Source organism: Phoxinus phoxinus (genome assembly GCF_949152265.1).
Source record: "Phoxinus phoxinus genome assembly, chromosome: 10".
In the NCBI taxonomy this organism is placed as follows: Eukaryota; Metazoa; Chordata; class Actinopteri; order Cypriniformes; family Leuciscidae; genus Phoxinus; species Phoxinus phoxinus.
The window spans coordinates 13,748,235-13,768,237 of record NC_136885.1 but is presented as its reverse complement, the minus strand read 5'-3'; the positions used below and the strand labels follow the sequence as shown (position 1 = coordinate 13,768,237).

At 36.5% G+C, this 20,003-nt stretch overlaps 2 protein-coding genes across 4 annotated transcripts; both read right to left on the bottom strand.

Moving 5' to 3' along the window:
• Nucleotides 1-5: 5 nt before the first annotated feature.
• On the bottom strand, nucleotides 6-3,975 carry emg1 (EMG1 N1-specific pseudouridine methyltransferase). Its single transcript, XM_079626653.1, has 5 exons — nucleotides 3,648-3,975; nucleotides 3,404-3,505; nucleotides 2,841-2,982; nucleotides 1,231-1,439; nucleotides 6-1,140 (listed from the first exon to the last, which is right to left on the bottom strand). Exons 1-5 carry the CDS (start codon nucleotides 3,795-3,797, stop codon nucleotides 1,027-1,029), a joined length of 717 nt encoding a protein of 238 aa, XP_079482779.1. The 5' UTR covers nucleotides 3,798-3,975; the 3' UTR covers nucleotides 6-1,026.
• A 681-nt stretch (nucleotides 3,976-4,656) lies between these two features.
• Nucleotides 4,657-19,278, bottom strand: kel (Kell metallo-endopeptidase (Kell blood group)). 3 transcript variants are annotated; one of them, XM_079626649.1, is made up of 18 exons: nucleotides 19,063-19,278; nucleotides 16,647-16,815; nucleotides 16,243-16,560; nucleotides 14,627-14,754; nucleotides 14,306-14,455; nucleotides 10,553-10,624; nucleotides 10,231-10,419; nucleotides 8,458-8,618; nucleotides 8,233-8,350; nucleotides 8,047-8,142; nucleotides 7,861-7,959; nucleotides 7,711-7,788; nucleotides 7,507-7,610; nucleotides 6,594-6,683; nucleotides 5,904-5,971; nucleotides 5,662-5,822; nucleotides 4,976-5,065; nucleotides 4,657-4,896 (listed from the first exon to the last, which is right to left on the bottom strand). In XM_079626649.1, the coding sequence occupies exons 1-18, from the start codon at nucleotides 19,087-19,089 to the stop codon at nucleotides 4,705-4,707; spliced, it is 2,310 nt and encodes a 769-aa protein (XP_079482775.1). In that variant the 5' UTR covers nucleotides 19,090-19,278; the 3' UTR covers nucleotides 4,657-4,704. The 3 variants fall into 3 exon arrangements, with proteins under 3 accessions (XP_079482775.1, XP_079482776.1, XP_079482777.1); XM_079626650.1 differs by having other exon boundaries at nucleotides 16,742-16,815; nucleotides 19,063-19,194; XM_079626651.1 differs by having other exon boundaries at nucleotides 16,243-16,449; nucleotides 16,742-16,815; nucleotides 19,063-19,194.
• Between the last annotated feature and the right edge of the window lie 725 nt (nucleotides 19,279-20,003).

Below are 20,003 nucleotides of genomic sequence, written 5' to 3'. Positions count from 1 at the left end.
GATTAATCTTTGTATTTATCAATTGTTCTAACTTCATATATCGTTCAATCGATCTATCAATTATTCAATCTATCAATTGTTCAATCTTTCCATCTATCGATCGTTTTATCTGAATCAATGAATTTTAATTTTTCAGGTTAAACGGAAAGAACTGACTCGAATGAACTCTTCTCACAAATCACTATCTAGACAATGCCTAGTTCAGAAAGAAAAATGTAATAACTGGGGGGAGTACATAAGCATTTCCATGACTTATATTATATCAGATTTCAGCTCACTGTTTAAAGGTATTCATTTCCAAGTTATTTTCCTGTGTGAACATATTAACATTTCTGCCTCTTGAAAATATAAATAATGGTGTTGTAATTTGGTGTTGCATGAGAAAGAAAAAAAGCACAAACGCAATTTGGCAAAACCTACAGAGGGCCAACATACAAAATCTGAGGCAGGAACTCAAATGAAAAAACTGTGACCTGTTAGGAAATGTGCCAACAGTGGAAAGAAATTAAGACCAAACCAAGTAGGGAGAACCAACATCAAGCCTAGACAGAAAAAAAAAAAAACATTTAAGTAACATCTAAAGCAAAGTTGAAGATAAAGAGTCCAGAGAGACTGAACTCAGGAGGAGAGTGTTTTTGAAGCTGTTTAGAGAGAATGAAGGACATCAGAATAAAGCTGAAGTACCTGATTTTAAAAGACAATTTGAAACATCCATCTCGGTATAGTGCTGAATAAAACCAGTTCTTATTGTTTATTGCAAGGAGAAAAAAGGAAAAGTGTTGTTTTACATATCAGGAAAAGATTTAAATGCAAATCTGGGTTTATTATTAAATGTGTAAACCCATACAAAAAGGTTTAGGTTTAATACCCCACATTTAAAGAGTACTGTTTGCATCAGCGTGTTACAATACATGAAATAATCTCCTCTGTTGTGACGTCACGTATGAAACACATACACACAGAAAGCGGTCCAAAGGTCTGTTCCCTTCAGGCAGAAACATGACAGTTCATATCAGTTTGGTTATGTCATAAGACTCCCCAGACCTCCTCAAACGCTGAACACATCTTGGCACAGGTCAGAGCTGCAGATAGAGGATAGTTACTGATGGACAAGGTCTTCTCCGTGTAGTCGACATCCACCTACATCAGGATTGAGAAACAGAACTTAGTATACCGATTTACTTGAAAAGTGATCATTTTCTAAGCTTGGAGAGTATATTTTAGACTCACTGCTCCATGCGCAAATGCTCCAATGACAATAGCGGCAGGTCCATCTTTAGGGACGATTGTTCTGGGACATACAGCATCTCCTGCTTTGAACGATGTGGAAAATCGGGGGCATCCAGGAGGCAGGTGGTCCGACACTGGGTTTTTAATGAGCCTCAACAAACGCTGAGAGCCATCCGCTGCTCTCACACTCAACTTGTGCAGGAGCTGGACTATAGGAGGACAAATTGTAGGAAACTAAATTTACACACAGCATTACAGATTTATTTTTAGCATTACAAGGTAACACTCCATTTTAAGGTGTTGTATTTACAAATGTACTTACTATAGTAATTATAGTAAATAATGTACACTCCTGGGCAAAAAAAAATGGGCCCAATGGCTAAACTAAGCTATTCAATGTCTTAACCACAAATTATTGGTTCATTACCAAAAAATTAAGCAAATTCACCATTTAAAAAGCCCCTGCCGTTTCAGCAAAACACCAAAGACGGAATTAAGTTTTGGCAGAATATGGGAAGTTATGTGTGGTGTAAATAATCACAATGAAACATGATGCCCCAGAGAAGTGTCTTTGAAAATCTGCTGAGAAATATAGGGGAATATTGCAGAATGGCTTGCTTCCCACAATTAAAAAGTTATCTAAAGAGGAATGATCAGATATTTTTCAACAAGACAATGCTACTGCCAAATTTGAACCCTAAAGAGAATCTTTGGTCTCACATTAAACTCAAACTAACTAGGAGACATTTTTAAACTACTCACAAACTGTTTGAAGCCATCAACATTGAGTGAAACAACACCGACTCTTCCTGTAAAAAGCCATCTGCAAGTTGGAGAAGGCTATTCCGTGCTAAGTTACATTATCTACAGTATTTGTGCAATTCTTGCTAGTGATTAAAATGGTTAAGACCATTAAAAGACCACTAAATATTTTGCCATGGTCCATTTTTCTTTTGCCCAGGAGTGTATAATAACCACCATCACAGTGAGGGGGACATGTCCCTAACAATAATTGGAAAAGTACATTGGCTACAGTATTTATTCATCTTTGTTAATGTTATTTAATAAAAAATATATAGCCGTTCATTGTTTGTTCATGTTAGTTCACAGTGCATTAACTAATGTTAATAAATACAACTTTTGCTTATAATGATGTATGAATAATGCTGAAATTAACTAAGATTAATAAATGCTGTAGAAGTGCAGATCATTATTAGTTAAATCACATATTGCCGTTTTGAATTGAAAAAATGCTATCATTTACATAATGCACGCAATTCATAACTGATTCTAATGAGACAGCAAACATTCATCATATTAATAAGAGTGAATGTATGCATATTTAAATATTATTTGCAAATAATGTAAATTGATCAGTAAATTGATTTAATTCCCTTAAATTCTGTTTTTAAAAAGACTCCCCCTCCCGCCAAATGTTGATTACAAGTAACTAACCCTAAACTTAACCATATAGTAAATGCATTAGTTAATTGATATTACTCAGTTCTTATTTGTGTAATTACACTAACTGCATAACCTTAAAATAGTGTAACCCGTTACAATACTGACATTACAGTCAATGTGCAAATGGAGCCTCCATGGTAATTTACCCATCAGTCCACAAAATCGTGGAAAGGTGCGAGGTATTCTTGTCTGTGGGTTGATCTCGATCAAAACATTCTTCTCTGTGTGAATGTACACTTGCAGCAGTCCAGCTCTATTCAAAGGACTGTCCAGTAACATCAGCAGGCACTGTGGGAAAGCAGATGTGACATTCAGAGGACAGATGTGGGACAAATAAAAATCTCAACATCTCACTAATAATGAGTAAATGTGCAAACATGTCAGTTTTGACTGATAGCGTGATACATTAACAACAGAAAAAAACACTAGTGGAAGAAAAACAAAAAATTCTTACATATGAAATTTACAAGAATATAATCTGAGTATGGACAGTATCAACTTGTTATGTTGCAATGTTTATCAACACAATTCAGTCCCAAATGTGTGTGAGAGATAGCAGCAATTGCATGCAATGCATCTCCAAAAAAAATCGATAAAAAACGAACCCCAGTGTATTATGGGGATTAATAGGGGCATGATAATATTGAAATGGTTTAGATGACGAAAACTAACAACATTAACGCGTATTTCAAACACTGGAGAGCTTTACCTGGTGTGTGATATCAGGGCGAATCTTCCCAGGGTCTCTTCCACTCTTCATAATCATACTCTTATGTTGATCACAGTTCAGTAACTCAAATGTCTTTCCAACCTGAACAGAAACACGTTCACATTTAAATGCTGAAACATACGGTTATGCGAAATATTATTATTAATGTCAAGTGAACAACACCAGGTCCAACACTAAAGTTTATACGTTATCTCTAACGTTACCGAGCCTCCTTGTGTTTTACCTTTACGGTTTCAAGTGTCGCTCCTTCTAAAACAACAACAAGACGCTTTTCCGTCATCTGATCGTGCAAGCTTCTTTGGTGTTTTACCGGTTTTGGTTCATATTCATCTAAATGCTTCAGACCACGCTTGTCTCCAGCGCGTGCAGCCATGTTGACACAGAACTACGACACATCAAATGTACGTCACAACAACGCGTTTGTTCAGAGTGGCGCACGCTGATGACGGCCTCTCTACATAATTAAAAATGTAACTGTAAAATACTCGAAAATACTACACTTGACCACCTATTAATTAAATTACATTATGTTATTATGAAAACAAGAATACATTTATAAACAATTTTAAATACCAAAAATACCAAGAATCATCGATTTTTGCTAGTGTCATAGTCAAAACAAACCCTGAACTTTCATGATGGCTTCACACCCGAAAATAACACATTCCAAAACACAATTCTATGTTTCTTTCAAATATAATAAGTTTCACATATATGAGTTACATTTATGATACATTCCGACTTCAGACCTCAAACTGTTACACTACAGGTATCATTAATAAATTACAACTGAAATTGCATTTAGGCCTACGAGGTGAAATGCTCTCCTTGCTTGCTAAAACTTAACATAGTTATTGTAGTAACATGTTTAACTGTGGTATTTACAGTAAGACTATAGTTACCACGTATTAAACCAGTGTAACTTTATAAACAAACTAGGAAATACTGCCATAGTTGTTGTAAAAATGCATGAGATTTCCTCCCTACTGCATTATATATTATTTTGCATGAATTCCCCCCAAATTCTGTAAAAGCACGGTACATTTTCAAAGTGTTATGAGAGATCATATCCACCAAGCAGCTTTTAACTGTTCATCATAATGTAGGCCTACATCACTTATCAAATGTGATAATATTGCCTAAATGTATGTGACATTTTTAAACCCACTTATCCAGTGAATATAAAAAGGTTAGTGATCTCTGGAATGACTTTCTCCTATTTTCACTAAACATTGAGCAGCTCCAGTGGTTCAATAGTCCCAAACCAGCTCCAACGGGTCTCAGTGGAGGTGTTCCTCCCGGATTCGGTGCAGCGTTCGACTCTGGCACAACATCTCATGAGGATAACTCTGAGATTTATTCAGGCAGGTCAGCAGTTTGGGGCAGAAGCCTGAGTTCGAACACAGGACTGTCACCAGGAATGAAGGTTCAAAGGGCATGAACTCACGGTAGGGGTCAGCGTCACACGTTACCTGTAACATTTGATTTGAATGTTTGATTAGCACACATGCTTGAGTGTCTATGCAATTCTCTTTCAGATGTTCTCTGTACCTTAGTAAAGGATGAGAGGAACAGGTGAATGTAAGAGAGGCCTGATAGAGATGAGTCTGTTGGATGTCTTGTGAAACTCATCTTATAAGCCTGTAAGGAACAAATATGGAATATAAAAGGTTGACAAAGACAAATGTTGAGTTACCAGAGCAGAGGTTTTCAAACAGGGGGGCGTATGGAAGTGCTAGGGGGTCTGTTGAAAAGTTTAAATAAAAAACAAGTTTAAAGTGGGGGAAAATGTAAAATAAATAAAAAGATTTAAATAAATAAAAAATAGATTTAAATAAACAAATAAATAAATAATAAATCTAAGACTACAGTACTATATTGAGTAGAAAAACAAAATAGTACTTAATACCCAGCTAACATTCTTATTAAATTATGAAAACGTTATTTCTGAATATTTTACAAACATCCAAAATGTTTTTTTTTGTTTTGTTTTTTTGTTTTGCAGACATTAAGGGACCATTCCATTTTTCATGTCGCAAAGTTTCCTGTTAGTTGGGCAGAAACAAAAGAATTAAGAATAATATTTTTTTGCAAATAATTTTTGCACAGTATAAATTGGGCATTTGAACAAGAAACTATTTAAGATGCCTGTTAAATTTTAGTATGGGGTGATCATATTTGGGGGTCTGTGGCATCTAAACGATTGAAAACCCCTAGACTACAGTGAGTTAACTTACATCCAGTGCCACCTGTAGAGCAGAGTACTGCACCCAAACCTCCTGCTGTTTAGACGGGGGGAGGGAGAATGTACCAGCCTGTCCCGGATCCTTGGTCACACTCAGATAATGAGACCACACGCACATACTCTCTGACACTGGATTGTTGGCCTGTGTGTGGACTAGTGATGAGAAACATAGACAAGGATTAAAAACACTCAAAAACACATCACATATTCATATTGAAATCCATACCGACTTACTATCAGGAAGAAGAAGATGGAGCAGATCTTTAGCCATCAGAGATCCCAGTGTCCCATAATTCAGTGCCCTAGAGAATATTGTAATTTATACCATGGTCTGTCTGAATACTTGATTCTGATTGGCTGAAATGTGTGCAATAATACTGTTTAATGCACAGGTAGTTTCAAGTCAGTTAAATCACTAATGCTTTGCTTGCAGTAAAGCGCACACATGCATACGTCACACACGGAAACAGGAGCACAGAAACTTGTTGTCAGTGTCGCTGTTTTTGAAGTAATTAAACTCACAGTTGTAAGTAATTCACACGTACATATCTCTCTCTCTCTCTCTCTCATTCTCTCTCTCTCTCTCTCTCTCTCGCTCGATAGGTTAATTAATTTAAATAAAGGTTATAATCAATTTTCAAAAAGTTATTTGCCTCCACGTCGTGCATTAAAATCGTTTAAAGCACAGCTATCTGAGGATTATTCATTATGTAAACCTTTTTATCTAACTTTCATACATTCATATTTATGCATCATACACCATCATTTAAAAACTAGAATGGAGTGGAGAATAAGGATTAATCAGAGTAACATTAATAACATATTAACATTTTACTAACAGCGGTGAAAAGTATATCAGGATATACCCAAGGTAATATTTTTACAGTTGAATGAATATTCCGTGTTTATGTTTTAATAAGATACCTGGGATATGAGGAATGGAAGAAAGGCAAAACAAACATTCCAACAGGGATGATGATGTCATTACCAGAGATGGATGGAGTGATAGACAAACTAGAGGAGAGGAAAGACAGAAAAGTAAAATGGATGATGATGGCATGAATTGAATATTCACCATATCTATTTTCAAAATACATGCAATTAATCAATGCATGTGTTTCACTTTTCAAACAAAAACTCTTTAATCAAAATATCACTGACAGTGAAATTAAAGACTTTTCCAATCATTTAGTCCGCTTAAACCATCAAGCTCGCATTCCAAGCTTCCTCCATCCCTTCAACAAACGATGGAAAGATACAAGTTTTTAATATCAGTTAATATCAGACTTTAATACCAGAATAGGGATAACCCAAGTAAAAAAGGATATGAAAAACAAAAAGATGAGACTAAAAAGTGAACAAGTTAATGAGTAGTTACGGTAATTAGCGATTTAGTTGATGTGAACTAAAATGTGAAATTCAGGTCAAATTAGTTGAGTCTTTTGAAGGTTAAACCCATTTGCATAATCCACAGATATAAAATAATATGTGCTGCAAATAACTCAGGTCACATGAACCTTATAATATTTAATAAAAAAAAAGTCAAATGTTTAATTTTGGGAAAAGGGGAAAAATAAAGCATATTAGTTAAGAAATAAAAGTAAAACCTTTATAAAAAATACAAAAATAATAAAATCTTATAAAAACATATTTTATATAAAAACAAAATTATAATATATTTACTGTTATAAACAACGCATATAGTACTGTGCATATAAACTGTGATTTTAAGAAGATTACCGTGAAATAATATACACATCCAAAGAATATTTTTCTCATATTTGACATTGCGACACACCGTTACCTTAAATTTCATTGCTAATATGCGAGCACTCACCCTTCAGCCCGTGTGCCGTGTGAAAGCAGTCTGCACCTGCTCTTCTGCTCCAGCACCAGCATCTGCAGGTAGTTCGAGAAAAAATCCTCCTCTTCCAAAACCACCTAGTGCAAAGAGGAGGAGAAACACAGCGAATGAAGAATATTTCATCCCCTCATCCGACTACACTGCTTGTCCATTTATTCATCTTCAAAATGAAGCTACCTCTGCATAGAGATGGTTGAGTTCTGCATGATTGAGGTCATTTGTTTTAGTGGAGAGTCTTGGATTAAGAGATTTTATCTGAAAAACACACAAGATTATCAGAACAAAATCCATCCGCAGTTTAATTTTTGTATATGATTCACAACATACCCTATTTAAAATAAAGTCTGATGATTTGTTGTCCCTCCAGCTCAGATCTGTTAGTTTCTTCTTGAGGGATGAATAAACATCATGAATCAACTCTTCAGCCTGGCAGAGAGAGAAACACACTTGTGTCATTGCTCTATTAAGCATAAACAATCCTTTATTTGTTCAGTAGGTCCAACCAAAATGTACCTCTTTCTGTGCATGTCGTTCTCTAATTGCATGACTGAGTAAGGCGTCAAATCCTCGCTCTGTCTGCTGAACACATCGCCACCAGCGTGGCATCTCCTAAAATCACAGACAGTTTAAGCGAATGAAATATATAATGCAGTCTGAACTGCTTCACTTCTGTGGGGAATGGATCGAATGCCGACCCACCTCCTGAGTGTCTCCAGTCGCAATGGAATAGTTTCTCATTGTTTGGAAGAACCTCGAGTCCAGCGCAGGTATGAGTGTTTGCAAAAGACTAAAGATCATGTATGTGTGAAGAGGGATGCTGCAGATTTATACACAGGCACAAATGGAGAAGAAACAAAACATTTGTATCATTTATCGAAATCTATACAGTAAAATTTTAAGAAAACATGCCAAAAAGTGACTTACGTGCCCATTATCTCTTGCTTGACTCGCCATTGTCTGATTGTCTCGGACATGTGGACAATGTACGGGAGATTGTGGACTAAAACAATATCTGATTGGCTGATAGGAAGGGGCTGAAATATGGCTTGTAGGCAAGCAAGCCAATCAATGGCTGGAGCCACAGTCTGTGAGGGACACGAAAAATAGTCAATTAATAAAAAACTATTAATATACTCGAAAATCCAATTTAACTTGAATACAAATCTTCTATGATGAGCATGTTTTTAATATCTGATATGATAGAATTCACATATTTTGATATTTTTGGGGGGCAAAAACATTTTGGGGGGAAATGTCAGGGTGATCCAACTAAACTGTCCTGATATTATATTGAAGAAAAAAAGGCTATTAAAAGAATGAAATTCTTGAAAAGAAAACCATATTAAGTCGTTTGACATAAACATTATTATTATCTCTTAGAATTATTATTTTTTAAATTAAAGGTACAATATGTAGGTACCCCCGCCAGGGGTCGCTAACCTCTTACAATAACAAAGACGTATATTGATGACGCAAAGCATTAAGCAGAATTATGGATCTTGCCGTCAAGCTGATGGATCTGTTATGGATGAGTGAATACATTGATGTTTTTAACATGACTGTGGTATGAAGCAGGGCGCGATTGCTAAAGAGAGACGTAGCCTATACCAGCACCACACGCAACGCGAGTCCCGCAGATATAAATTAATATGGACATTTCATTCTACCGAACTACACGAAAGTGCTGAATTACTACTCACACGGGTCAGTATATTAGACTAATTAATCTTGTGAGGTAACGCAGCACTGTTTCACTTGCTCTAACAGTTACACTATCACACTAAACGGCATTTCAGTGTGTTGAATGTTGTTAGTTAGGTTGTTTGTTGGCTATATTAGACTAGCAGTAAGCTAGATCAACATTAAAATAACATACAGATCATATTCTAACATTTCATCATGTTGAACTAAATAACATTGATTAGTTGTATGTACATTTGCTTCCCTGTCTAATAAAGTACATGCAACACTCGTGTCTCTGTCAAGTCGAAGTTAGTCGCGGAGCTCTCGGCATCTCTAAAGATGTTGATCTTCGTTTTAGTCGTCTTTTTGTCTCAAAGTCTGCTTGCCATGGTCCATAATGTTTGAACAAAACAACAACAGCGTGAGCGTCTTGCTAGGCATAACCCAGTTGTCCACGTCTGTCGCCATGGTTACTATGGCAGTACGAGCGGAAACCGAGGGTAACGCGGATATGACGCCATTGACTGGCGACTCCCTCACCCCTGCTCACACACCCCGTTTCATGGTTAAAATCGCAATTTTCTCACGATTTACAAATAGTTGGAAACATTTGGGATATTGTAAGTAATCAACTAAACTAAATAGCCTATATAACATTGGCCTAGTGGTTTTTGGATATTTTACTGCAAAAATCCTACATATTGTTCCTTTAAATAAAAAATATTATTTACACAAATAATAAGACTTAGATGTTTTCAAGTTGTAAAGAATTCACATTTTACTATTTATAAGATATTACATGACATCATGAGTAATTCAATTTATGAACCATATGAAACCAATATGAATAAAAGAGTACATTTCTTAGAATGTGGCACATGTGGGTTTGACAGTCAACAGGTTAAACTAAGTTTTTTTCTTCTTTTTTTTTTCTTTCGTGAACACTCTTATTTGTATTGACCCATTTATATATCAGACAGGAAATCCAATTTACACACACACACACAGACAGACCTGTAGCGCTTGGATGGTAATTCTGTGGTAGAGTAACTTCTGACTGAGGCGGTAGTGAAGAGGGGACGTGGCCACAGCAAGAGTTGTGGACAGAGATATGTAAAGACCACAGTGCTGAGTGGTTTTATTGGAGGGAACACCCAAGAGAGACAAATACTGACCACAGGACAAATAGAACGGACGCAAATACTGAGAAAGAGGAGCAGAGACAGACAACAAAAGAGATGTTACCAAAATACCAAAGAAGCCTGTATGCTTTATGAGCATTAGCCACACTAGTCCATGTGTAAATCTGGTGCTAAACTGAACATAAAATACCTACCCGAGGACTAGCTTTGGATTTATGTGTCTTGCTGTTCCAGTCGATAGGGAACTGAAAATGAGGCTCATCAATCTATGGAAATGTAATCAGACATACTTAAAGGATCATTCCGGTATTTAACACCTTGAGTCTATATTGTAGTTTGTTTTGGATGAACAAGAGTGGTGGACAACATTTTTTTGACAATGGTTCCTCTCTCGAGTTTTTGACTAAAGAATTGGCCATGGACCCATTTAACATTGGAGTCAATGGCCATGTCCGAAAACGTCATTAACATTAGTTTTCAAAACTGTGCAACTCACCGAGTGATTAGTGATGTTAGTTGATGTTTCAGAAACAAAAAGTGTTGCGAAATACAGTTTCTGTCGTGTTTTATTCGTCATTTTGTAAAATCCCATTGAATTCTGTTGAAGGACTGAGTGCTCGTTAATATAAATGCGCTACCGGAAACGGAAAGGGGGCTGTTTACATTTGGTCGATGTAGTCTTTTTGCTCGCTTCCGTTTCTCATAAGGCTAGCGAGCAGAGCAACTGTGCTCCGGGAGAGTAAGCGAAATAAACAAACAAAACCTTGAAAATATTGAAAGACGTGACCACTGACCAGTGCAATATGAAGTTGAACTCGACTGTGACCGTGAGTGTCCCGCGAGACATAAACATCGGTTATCGCCATCAAGTGGTCGGGAGTGTGCTAACGCTTCAGATTCAAATATTGAGCGGAAGTTACACGGTTGTGAAGTGTCTGAAAAAATAGTTCCACTATAGCAAAATAAACGGATTGGAATCATATATTGCGACGATATATTGTTTATAATCATCAACGAACACCACTAACCACTCTGTGAGTTTAACAGTTTTGTAAACGAACATTATTGGTTGTTTTAATGACATTTTCGGACTTGGCCATTGACTCCAATGTTAAATGGGTCCATGGCCAATTCTATTATAGTCAAAAACTCGAGAGAGGAACCAGTCAAAAAAATGTTGTCCACCACTCTTGTTCATCCAAAACAAACTACAATATAGACTCAAGGTGTCAACATAGAGGACAAAACAATCTCATAAACAAAGAAAATGGACCAAAATATGGAGGATTCATGTACTCAGGGGTGTAAAGCAAATCACTTCCCAAAACTACATGAAACTACATAAACACTCAAATCAAGTCATTGTCCCATAACACTAGCAAGAGTTGACACCCATTAAACTCGCTTAAAACTTAAAAAACTCTAACAACAGGTAGCTTTATACAATGTTTTCTTTAGTAAAAAATTATTTACAAAACAAAATGTTTTGAATTCACTGCCATATATTTTACATGGTTTATTTTTACATTACAGTACAGAATTCCTTAATTCCAATTAATAAATTGCCCTCTTTTGTATAGATGGTAATGAAATTAAAAGATTATCACCTGTGTGTTCAACTACATTTAATTGTTGTGATCGCATTTAATTTTTTAGATTTTGAATATATCTCAACATGCCATTATTGTAGAAATTTGTCTAATTGCTTTCTAGTTTAGTCTACTTTTACATCATCACGTCTTTGGCCCCGCCCACTGGCGTGTTAGTGAGATCACAAGGAGAAAGCGATATCAATGGACTAAAAATAACATTACCTTTCAAAGGATCCTAATGCTAGGAAAGTGTTTTTTATTTTCAACTATATGAATGTTTTAGGAGCATTATTTGTTTGTTCGGTACATTTCACTGTGGATTATTTAGTAAATCAGTCACAATTTCAGCGCAGGCTTTGCATACTTTCTCTGTAAGATATAGACCCGACAGTAGTGCCACACCATGCAAGTAACGTGTTAATTCTAATGCCTAATCTGTGTGATCAGTGATTTCCGATATGATTCATGTACAGATGTTCTTTGTCTCAAAATCAGTTTTTGCTTTTTATGTGTCAGTGACTAAACGATCAACTTTACTCTTAGTAGCATTTAAATCTGTTAGGCTATTTAAACTGTGATTAAATTATATACAGAACGCAATCAAAGAACCCTCCTTTTATAAACTGGAGCTGTCAATCAAACAGCGCGAGTTTATCCGTGACTGAGTTCTGGACTCGTGCCAAAACTCCCATTAATAATCAATGATGCTGTCTACACTGCACAATGAATCTCTTATTTACATTGTGTTTGCACTGTTAATTATGATGGAAGCATTTGTAAGAGTGCAGAAATCCAGTTGCAAAGACGAGATTACTGCATTCCTGCGCTCAATAGAGAGGTCTATCATCGGATACAATGCTCATCGCTGCAACTTTTCATGCAAAGGGAGTAGATCTAAATAGAAGGCTATAATCAACACTTTTTATGACAGCTGTAACTGTAAAAACGTAGAAAACGTTTAGGGTCCAATTCTTACCATTAACTAGTTGCTTATTAGCATGCATACTACTAGGATATTGGCAGTCTATTAGTACTTATTACGCATTATGATCTTATGATAATATATTATGATCATATTCTACATCCCTTAATCCTACACAATACCAAAACTTAACAACTACCTTTCCAACTATTAATAATTAGTTAATAGTGAGAACTGGACCCTAAACTAATGTGCAACAAATATTTGATAAGATATAATAATATGTAAAGATGTTAGCCAATCACAGCAGTGGGCGTTTAACACTGAAATATCACAGCCGACACGCCCCTTCAAACAGAGCTTTCAAATCAGAGGGCTAAAATTGGGGTAGAAATGACCATTTATTTCAAAATTATGACAATTTTGATGTAAAATTAGTTAGTTATACTAACATTATAGTTATACTAACATTATAAGTTCACCTCAAGAAACATTGTAATAAAAAAAAAAACGCAGTTCATGACCCCTTTAACAGTTTTGAAAAAGAGTAGCCCCGGAAGTTTTTTGCTTTTAAAAACACACTATCGGCAACCGGTTTTCCGTTTCATTTTGGCCTATCTATATTCTGTCTTGCACACAAACAGCATCGCAACCATTTCCCAAAAGGTAATTTGTGTGGAAATATTACGAAGTCTGTATACAGGACGTTAACAAAGGCCAGAGACGGAACACACTGAAGACGGGCCCAAAGAGGAGAACAAAGGCATTTTCTTTCCTCTTACCTCCGTGAAATGCCTGTTTATAAGCACGGCACTGTACTGCTTTGTGTAGGCTACAACAGCGGTAACAAGGAAATGCTATATTGCTGCTGTTCTATAAGCGCCACCTACTGCCGGAGAGTGAATTAGCATTTCCATTCAGTCTGTCTGCTGTATTTGTTTTGTGCAGGTGTCTTATGTAGCATAATTTCACAAAATCAAGTCAGACCATTCTGTTTTTGCTTTAAATCTTGAAATTATACAAATCTAATTTAAATAAAAAAAAAACACCTGCTAATACTACCTGTGTCTTTTTTTGGATCTTGATTAAATTAAAATTTAAAATGGCTACAGATATTTTTTATCGAAGATCCGCTTGGCCTGCTATAGAGCAAATATACAACAAATAAATGGGAAGGCAATCGGCCTGTAGGCACATATCAATTTGCTGGTGGTTGTGTCAGAGCGAGAAAACAATTCATGTCATTTGAAAGATGTAGCCTGCAGTGGAATCATTTTGTTCCAAAGGAATGGAAAATGATCCACAGTTTGGCCCTAGACTCCTTCATTCTCTAAATAAGGAGGAGTTTTTAAAAAGTGACCCAAGCATTGAGAAATGGGTCCCAGCTATTATATTTAAAAATAATAATAATAATAATTAGTATTAGTGATCACCTGTATGTAGTGTTGATTTGAAGTATTTTCAGAGTCTGGCCCTACATACACACTGAAGAAAGGAAATGTGGAGTACTGGCTCATCAGCAGGGTGAGGGTGGTGTTAAAATCTTTCTGTTTCCATTCACCTGATACTGCCCAGCCACCTAACTACAGAGAGAGAGAGAGAGAGAGAGAGAGAGAGAGAGAGAGAGAGAGAGAGAGAGAGAGAGAGAGAGAGAGAGAGAGAGAGAGAGAGAGAATAAAAAAACAGAACACTGGAGCAAAATACATGATGCAACATAATTTTTTACTTTCTCTTATCCTAAAAAGTGTGTGTACCTGCTGGAGTAGTGTGAGGAAGGGTTCTGAACGCACTTTCTCTGGAGATTCTGCATCCATGCAGGTCTTGAAGAACTTCTTTGCTTTCTGTTCTGCAGCACTCATAGAAACACCCTCCTCAGGAGACTCTGATCACAAAGAGACATACAGATTGAAATGGCCAAGGCCTTATACATTATGTCATGTTGATCAAAATAAGTTCACATATTCTTTTGATTTTGGAACAGGGGTTCTGGCCCTCGAGATCCACTTTCCTGGAGTGTTTAGTTCCAACCCAAATCAAACACACCTGAACCAGCTAATCAAGCTCTACGGGATTACTAGACATGTTAGTTTGATCAGGGTTGAGGCTAAACGTTGGAGGACAGTGGCCCTCCTCTAGGAACTAAATTTGACACATGTGGCATTATTCACGGTCTTGCAACCAAAGATCGCCTGCGATAATTTTCTGATCATCTCACAGTGTGTTTGCTGCTACGACCTACATCTGCTGACTAGCCAATAAAAATGCAGCATGAAATGGCGTATTGATCAACGCGACATGGCGCTAAAACTACAATTAGCGTGCTAAGTTGGCCTCTTTTCCTCAGCCATGACAGCATCCATATTCTCCTCTTTCGCTTACTCTTCTCTATTTTTTCCAGCGCACATAAAAACTACGATTCATCTTACTCTATTTGTTTACCAATAGCGCATACTGATGACGTTTTATTTTTCTATACTAACTTGCGTCGTAGCCTACGATTCAATAGGTGTCATTATCGTACAGTCTACATACATGTCGTAAGTTTATTAGATCCACGTTGTACAGTGTGATTTGTAATGATCTTATAGGATTGCCGAAATCACACAATCTGATAGCAGGCATTAAATACAAAAAGGTTGCCATAACTGCCAAGCATATTTTCCATACATTTCTATTTGACTTTTTTTGTAAATGTGTCCTGAAATCATCAATAGCTCTCAGTGGAATCTTGACTTTCACCATTGAAGGGGAATGTGTGAAGCATTAGATTCTTTCCACGCTGCATTGCAAGAGAAGATATACGATGTGGATGATGATTTGTGGCCCGGACCCGGAAATTTATACATGCTACACAGATCAAGTGTGCATTTTCAATCATTGTTATTAAAACCATTGCTATAGTATAAATAAATATGTTGTTAGTTTAATAGTTTAACTTTTGTGAGATGAACTAAGGAATTGGAGCAACTTAAAACCCCAACTTAAACCCGCCACAGATGGTTTGCGGATTTACATGGTTTCATCTGTACTTCAGTTTAAGTTGGTTCCCCAGACTGATACATTTAAAAAAAAATGTAATCTATTTAAAAAAAATGCATTTTATTTATCTTAAATCACTCGATCTTCCTTTGAAATGACAGAGCCTCCGTTCAATCAAACACCACTGTAGTATAGACCCAAGTCTAGCTGCTCTCCCAGCTTGATCAGGTGATTAGTGCCCAAACCACTTTAAAACTGACCAGTCTGATTGACTAGAAGACCAGCAAAACAGCTCAGGCTCAGGAAGTTAGACCGATAGAAGCGGACATAAAAACTGAAGACACTATGAAACCATTTCATTGGTTCTGTTTTATGTACAAAAGACACTCACCTAGTATTTCTTTAATGGCTTTCAGTAAAGCAGTCTGTCTGTCTGGAAATGTATTTAGCCGTCCATCACTTTTTCCTTGAACATCTGCCTCTCTTCTCATCCTCACTAGTCCTCCTGTCCTCACTTGTCTTTTTTTGTCCAGTTCTCCGTTGTCTTCATTGGAGGACCCCTTGACTCTCTGTCTCTCCTTGTTGGTGGAAGATCCACCTGCTCCACAGGCAAATAGGAAGTAGTCACAGGGGTGAGAAAAGGGATCCATGGCAACAGAAAAATGCTCTGATGCTTTTAGACAGACGGGAGAAAGGCATGGAGGAGCAGCTGAAAGACAAGAAATAGAAATCACAACCACTGTTACCAATGATATTAAACTATACCAGAATAAGGCCTAGTTCCTAGGTTTGTACCTGATTTCAATTGTGATTCCTTTTGCAGGTGGGAATAGATGCCTAAACCTAACGTAGTTGCGAAGAGAGAGAAGGCAAAGAGAACTAATAAGCACCTGCGGTACTTGTTGCAGTCCACTGGATTTGGCTCATCAGAACGAGGCTGTTCCTCTGGTGGCGTGAACATTTCCTGTGGGTACATATTGAGATGAATGTGTTGTTAAAAAAAGGTCACGTTAAAAGCACATTTGGGAAAAGTTGACTTTATGATGGATTGGAATTACATTAGCAGTCAGTCAAACATCCAACCACAATGAGAGCAAGTCCAAGGAAAGTTCACAAGAGATCTCATTAAAAGTTGAGTACATTTTCCCACCTAACACATAGCCTACAGCTACTGTAATAATTATAAACATCATGTGTACATGAAATATTGATATTGATCTTTTTTTGTTGTGATTTTTGCTTTTATTTAGATATGTTAGTTGGATAACTGACAGGAAAACTGTGTAGGAGCGCTGCCTTGGCCAGGAGGGTATCAGCTCCAAACTTAAAGGGTTAGATCACCCAAAATATTATCCCATAATTTACTCACCCTCAAGCCATCCTAGGTGTATATGACTTTCTTCTTTCAGAAAAACACAATCAGAGTTATATTAAAAAAGATCCTTGCTTTATAATGGGAGCTTTATAATGGGAGTGAAACCTAAGATTTTGAATCTCCAAAACAAATCAAGGCATTGTCCCATAACACCAGCAAAGGTTGAAACCCAACAAACTCAAATTACCTAAAAAAAACTTTGACAACTGGTAGCTTTATACAATGTTTTCTTTTGTAAAAAAATATTCACAGTCCAATTAATAAATAGTCCTCTTTTGTATGGGAATGAAATGGAAAGACTAACAACCGTGTAAGTGTTCAGCTACATCTAATTGTTTTGATAGCATAAGTTTTTTAGATTCAGAATATATCTCCGTATCCTATTATTGTAGAAATTTGTCAAATTGCTTTCTAGTTCAGTTTAGTGTTAAGTTAGTTTTGAGAACTTAAGCTTAACGGGGTCATGAATTGAGAAAGACAATTTTCTTTTTGACATGTATGGTCATTGTACTATAAAAACATCCTGTAAGTTTCAGAACTCAAAACATCCCTGTTAGTCCAAAAACAGCTTTTATTGAATCCAAGCTTAGAAAACGACTCGTTTGGGATCCACTTTCACCTAAGCTTAAGCTACGCCTACATCCTACGCCATACGTCGGGACAGAGGTCACTCTTCCACCAGAACTAGACTTCGCCATTACCGGGAGCCAGTGATTATACTTGGTATTTATGAATAATCTTTCTTACAAAAACACATCGCTTCCCAGATAGCAAAGGTACTGTGAGATGTCTGCTAAAGATCTGTTAATCTGAAGACTGGAAAGCATCTGCTGTGTAAAAACATCTGATAATCATAGAAAATGCAGTTTTTAAATCTTAAACATCTTAAAGACATCTTTTAAATATATGACATCTAACAGCAAATGTCCTAGAGACGTATTGCAGATGAGAAAACATTTTAAAAAATACATTTTGCAGATGTAATATGAATGCCTACTTGTGCTATCAGGGTTCACTTCAGAAGGCTTTTAGCCCACTAAAGCCGTTTATGATGGATACGCTTTGGGCTTCAAAATCTGAGGTAGGCTAGGCTACTCCCATGCTTGGAAGAGCCAGGATATTTTTAATAGCTCCGATTGTATTTGCCTGAAAGAAGAATGACTTGAGGGTGAATAATAATTTTCATTTTTAGGTGAACTAACCCTTTAAAGCCTTTGCAAAGAAGTTAATTATGTACAATCGGCCAAGCAATAAGATAAACTCAACAACAATATTACAGCAATATAAAACTGAGGTATTTCTCAGTAGTTCAATGATAAATGGCGGCATGTTAGCTACTAATGGCGGCATGTCACATATTAGCAAAAATTCGTCGAGATTTTACAGGGGGGAAGTCAACTTTGTCCTTTGTCAATAGCATGAAGCACAGTTCATAGAAGTTACTTTCAAACAGCTTTGTAGTGGTAAGTAAGCTAAACTTTGAATTCGAGCAATCTGCTCAATGCTGCGAAACTTTCAGGACTGCATTTCACCCGTGAAATTTTGCATATTAAACTCATATTAAATACATGATACACCACACACAACACATCTATTATGTAGGCATATAGAGATCTTTCTGATATAAAGCAAAACTTCGTCATTTAGGCAACAAGCTACTGCACACTGTTATAAGGTGGTGCAATATGGGTGACTGGAGTTTGAATCTGGTTCATTGCATTCCCTGATCCCAGCCCACCTTCTCCTGTCATTTCCTGTGACCACCACAACCATATCAATGTGTCATATCAACACTGGCAAAAGCCCCAAAATGAAAAATTGTATTTAAAGCCTCACCTGATGAACAGCTGGGTTCTCGTCCATCTTGTTCTTCTTGTGTGGTCGTTTGATCAGGATTCTTCCTACATATTGGTCTTCCAGCAAAGCTTTCTATTTCGTCACATGGTTCCTCTTTCTATCTCTCCCTCCGTCAGTCACAAGTCATCCAACTACTATCTTCCCTCATCACGCTCTCGGTTCACTCTTTCACTGACTGATAAACATGTATGACCCGGCTTCCCACAAGACCCCTCACTTTTACTCATATATAAATGGGGCAATTCTGGACATGCATTTCCAGAACTTCACCATTTCTTAAATTTATGAGGGCCAGAAGATGATTTTGCTCCAAAATCCATCAATTGGATTAAATCACCCAAGTTAAAAACCCTTTAAGTGTCACCCCCCTTTTTTTAAATAGACATGAAAATGCACATTCCGAACCTAAATGTTTGTAATTCAAGAATGCTTTGGAATATAGACATAAGATTGATCTTGTTTTAAAGAAGACATTTGGCAGATTTTTGTAGATGTGAAATCAATTAAGAAAGTGTAACAGAAAAAAAGTTATAGAAGTTTGAGTTTATGAAAATATAAAAATTTTAAATTTAATTATTCATATTTTATATAAAATATATTTTTTCAAAACCTGGGTGACTAAAACTGCAAAAAAAAAATCAAAGCCAAAAATCTAAACAAGTTGCGTTTAAAATTTTAGGCTGATCTCAAAAAATGAGCTTTCAGTGAGATTTAGTTTGTGCGCAGTACCAAACTTTTTCACTAGTTTAACTACTGCCATAAGGGCACCTCCATTTCCATGTGTTTTTTCTTTATTTTTGAAACATTTTCAGACCTTTTTTTCTAAAATAATTGAACAGATGCTATCTTTTGAACTCTTGGCATGAAAACAAACTGAGGTTTCTACCATTTTTTCATGATTTTTCATGTTCATCACTATT

Bases quoted from the DNA above. Each gene is read 5' to 3' on its own strand.
- emg1 (XM_079626653.1), bottom strand. From the start codon at position 3,797: ATGGCTGCACGCGCTGGAGACAAGCGTGGTCTGAAGCATTTAGATGAA. The intron at 1,440-2,840 runs GTAAATTACCAT...GTCCTCCTATAG, and splicing joins ACGATTTTGTGGACTGATGG to TCCAGCTCCTGCACAAGTTG. The intron at 1,141-1,230 runs GTGAGTCTAAAA...ATCCTGATGTAG, and splicing joins GAGCATTTGCGCATGGAGCA to GTGGATGTCGACTACACGGA.
- kel (XM_079626649.1), bottom strand. From the start codon at position 19,089: ATGGACGAGAACCCAGCTGTTCATCAG. The intron at 14,755-16,242 runs GTGAGTGTCTTT...CTTTGTGATCAG, and splicing joins AGCCATTAAAGAAATACTAG to AGTCTCCTGAGGAGGGTGTT. The intron at 8,351-8,457 runs GTAAGTCACTTT...ATAAATCTGCAG, and splicing joins AAGCAAGAGATAATGGGCAC to CATCCCTCTTCACACATACA.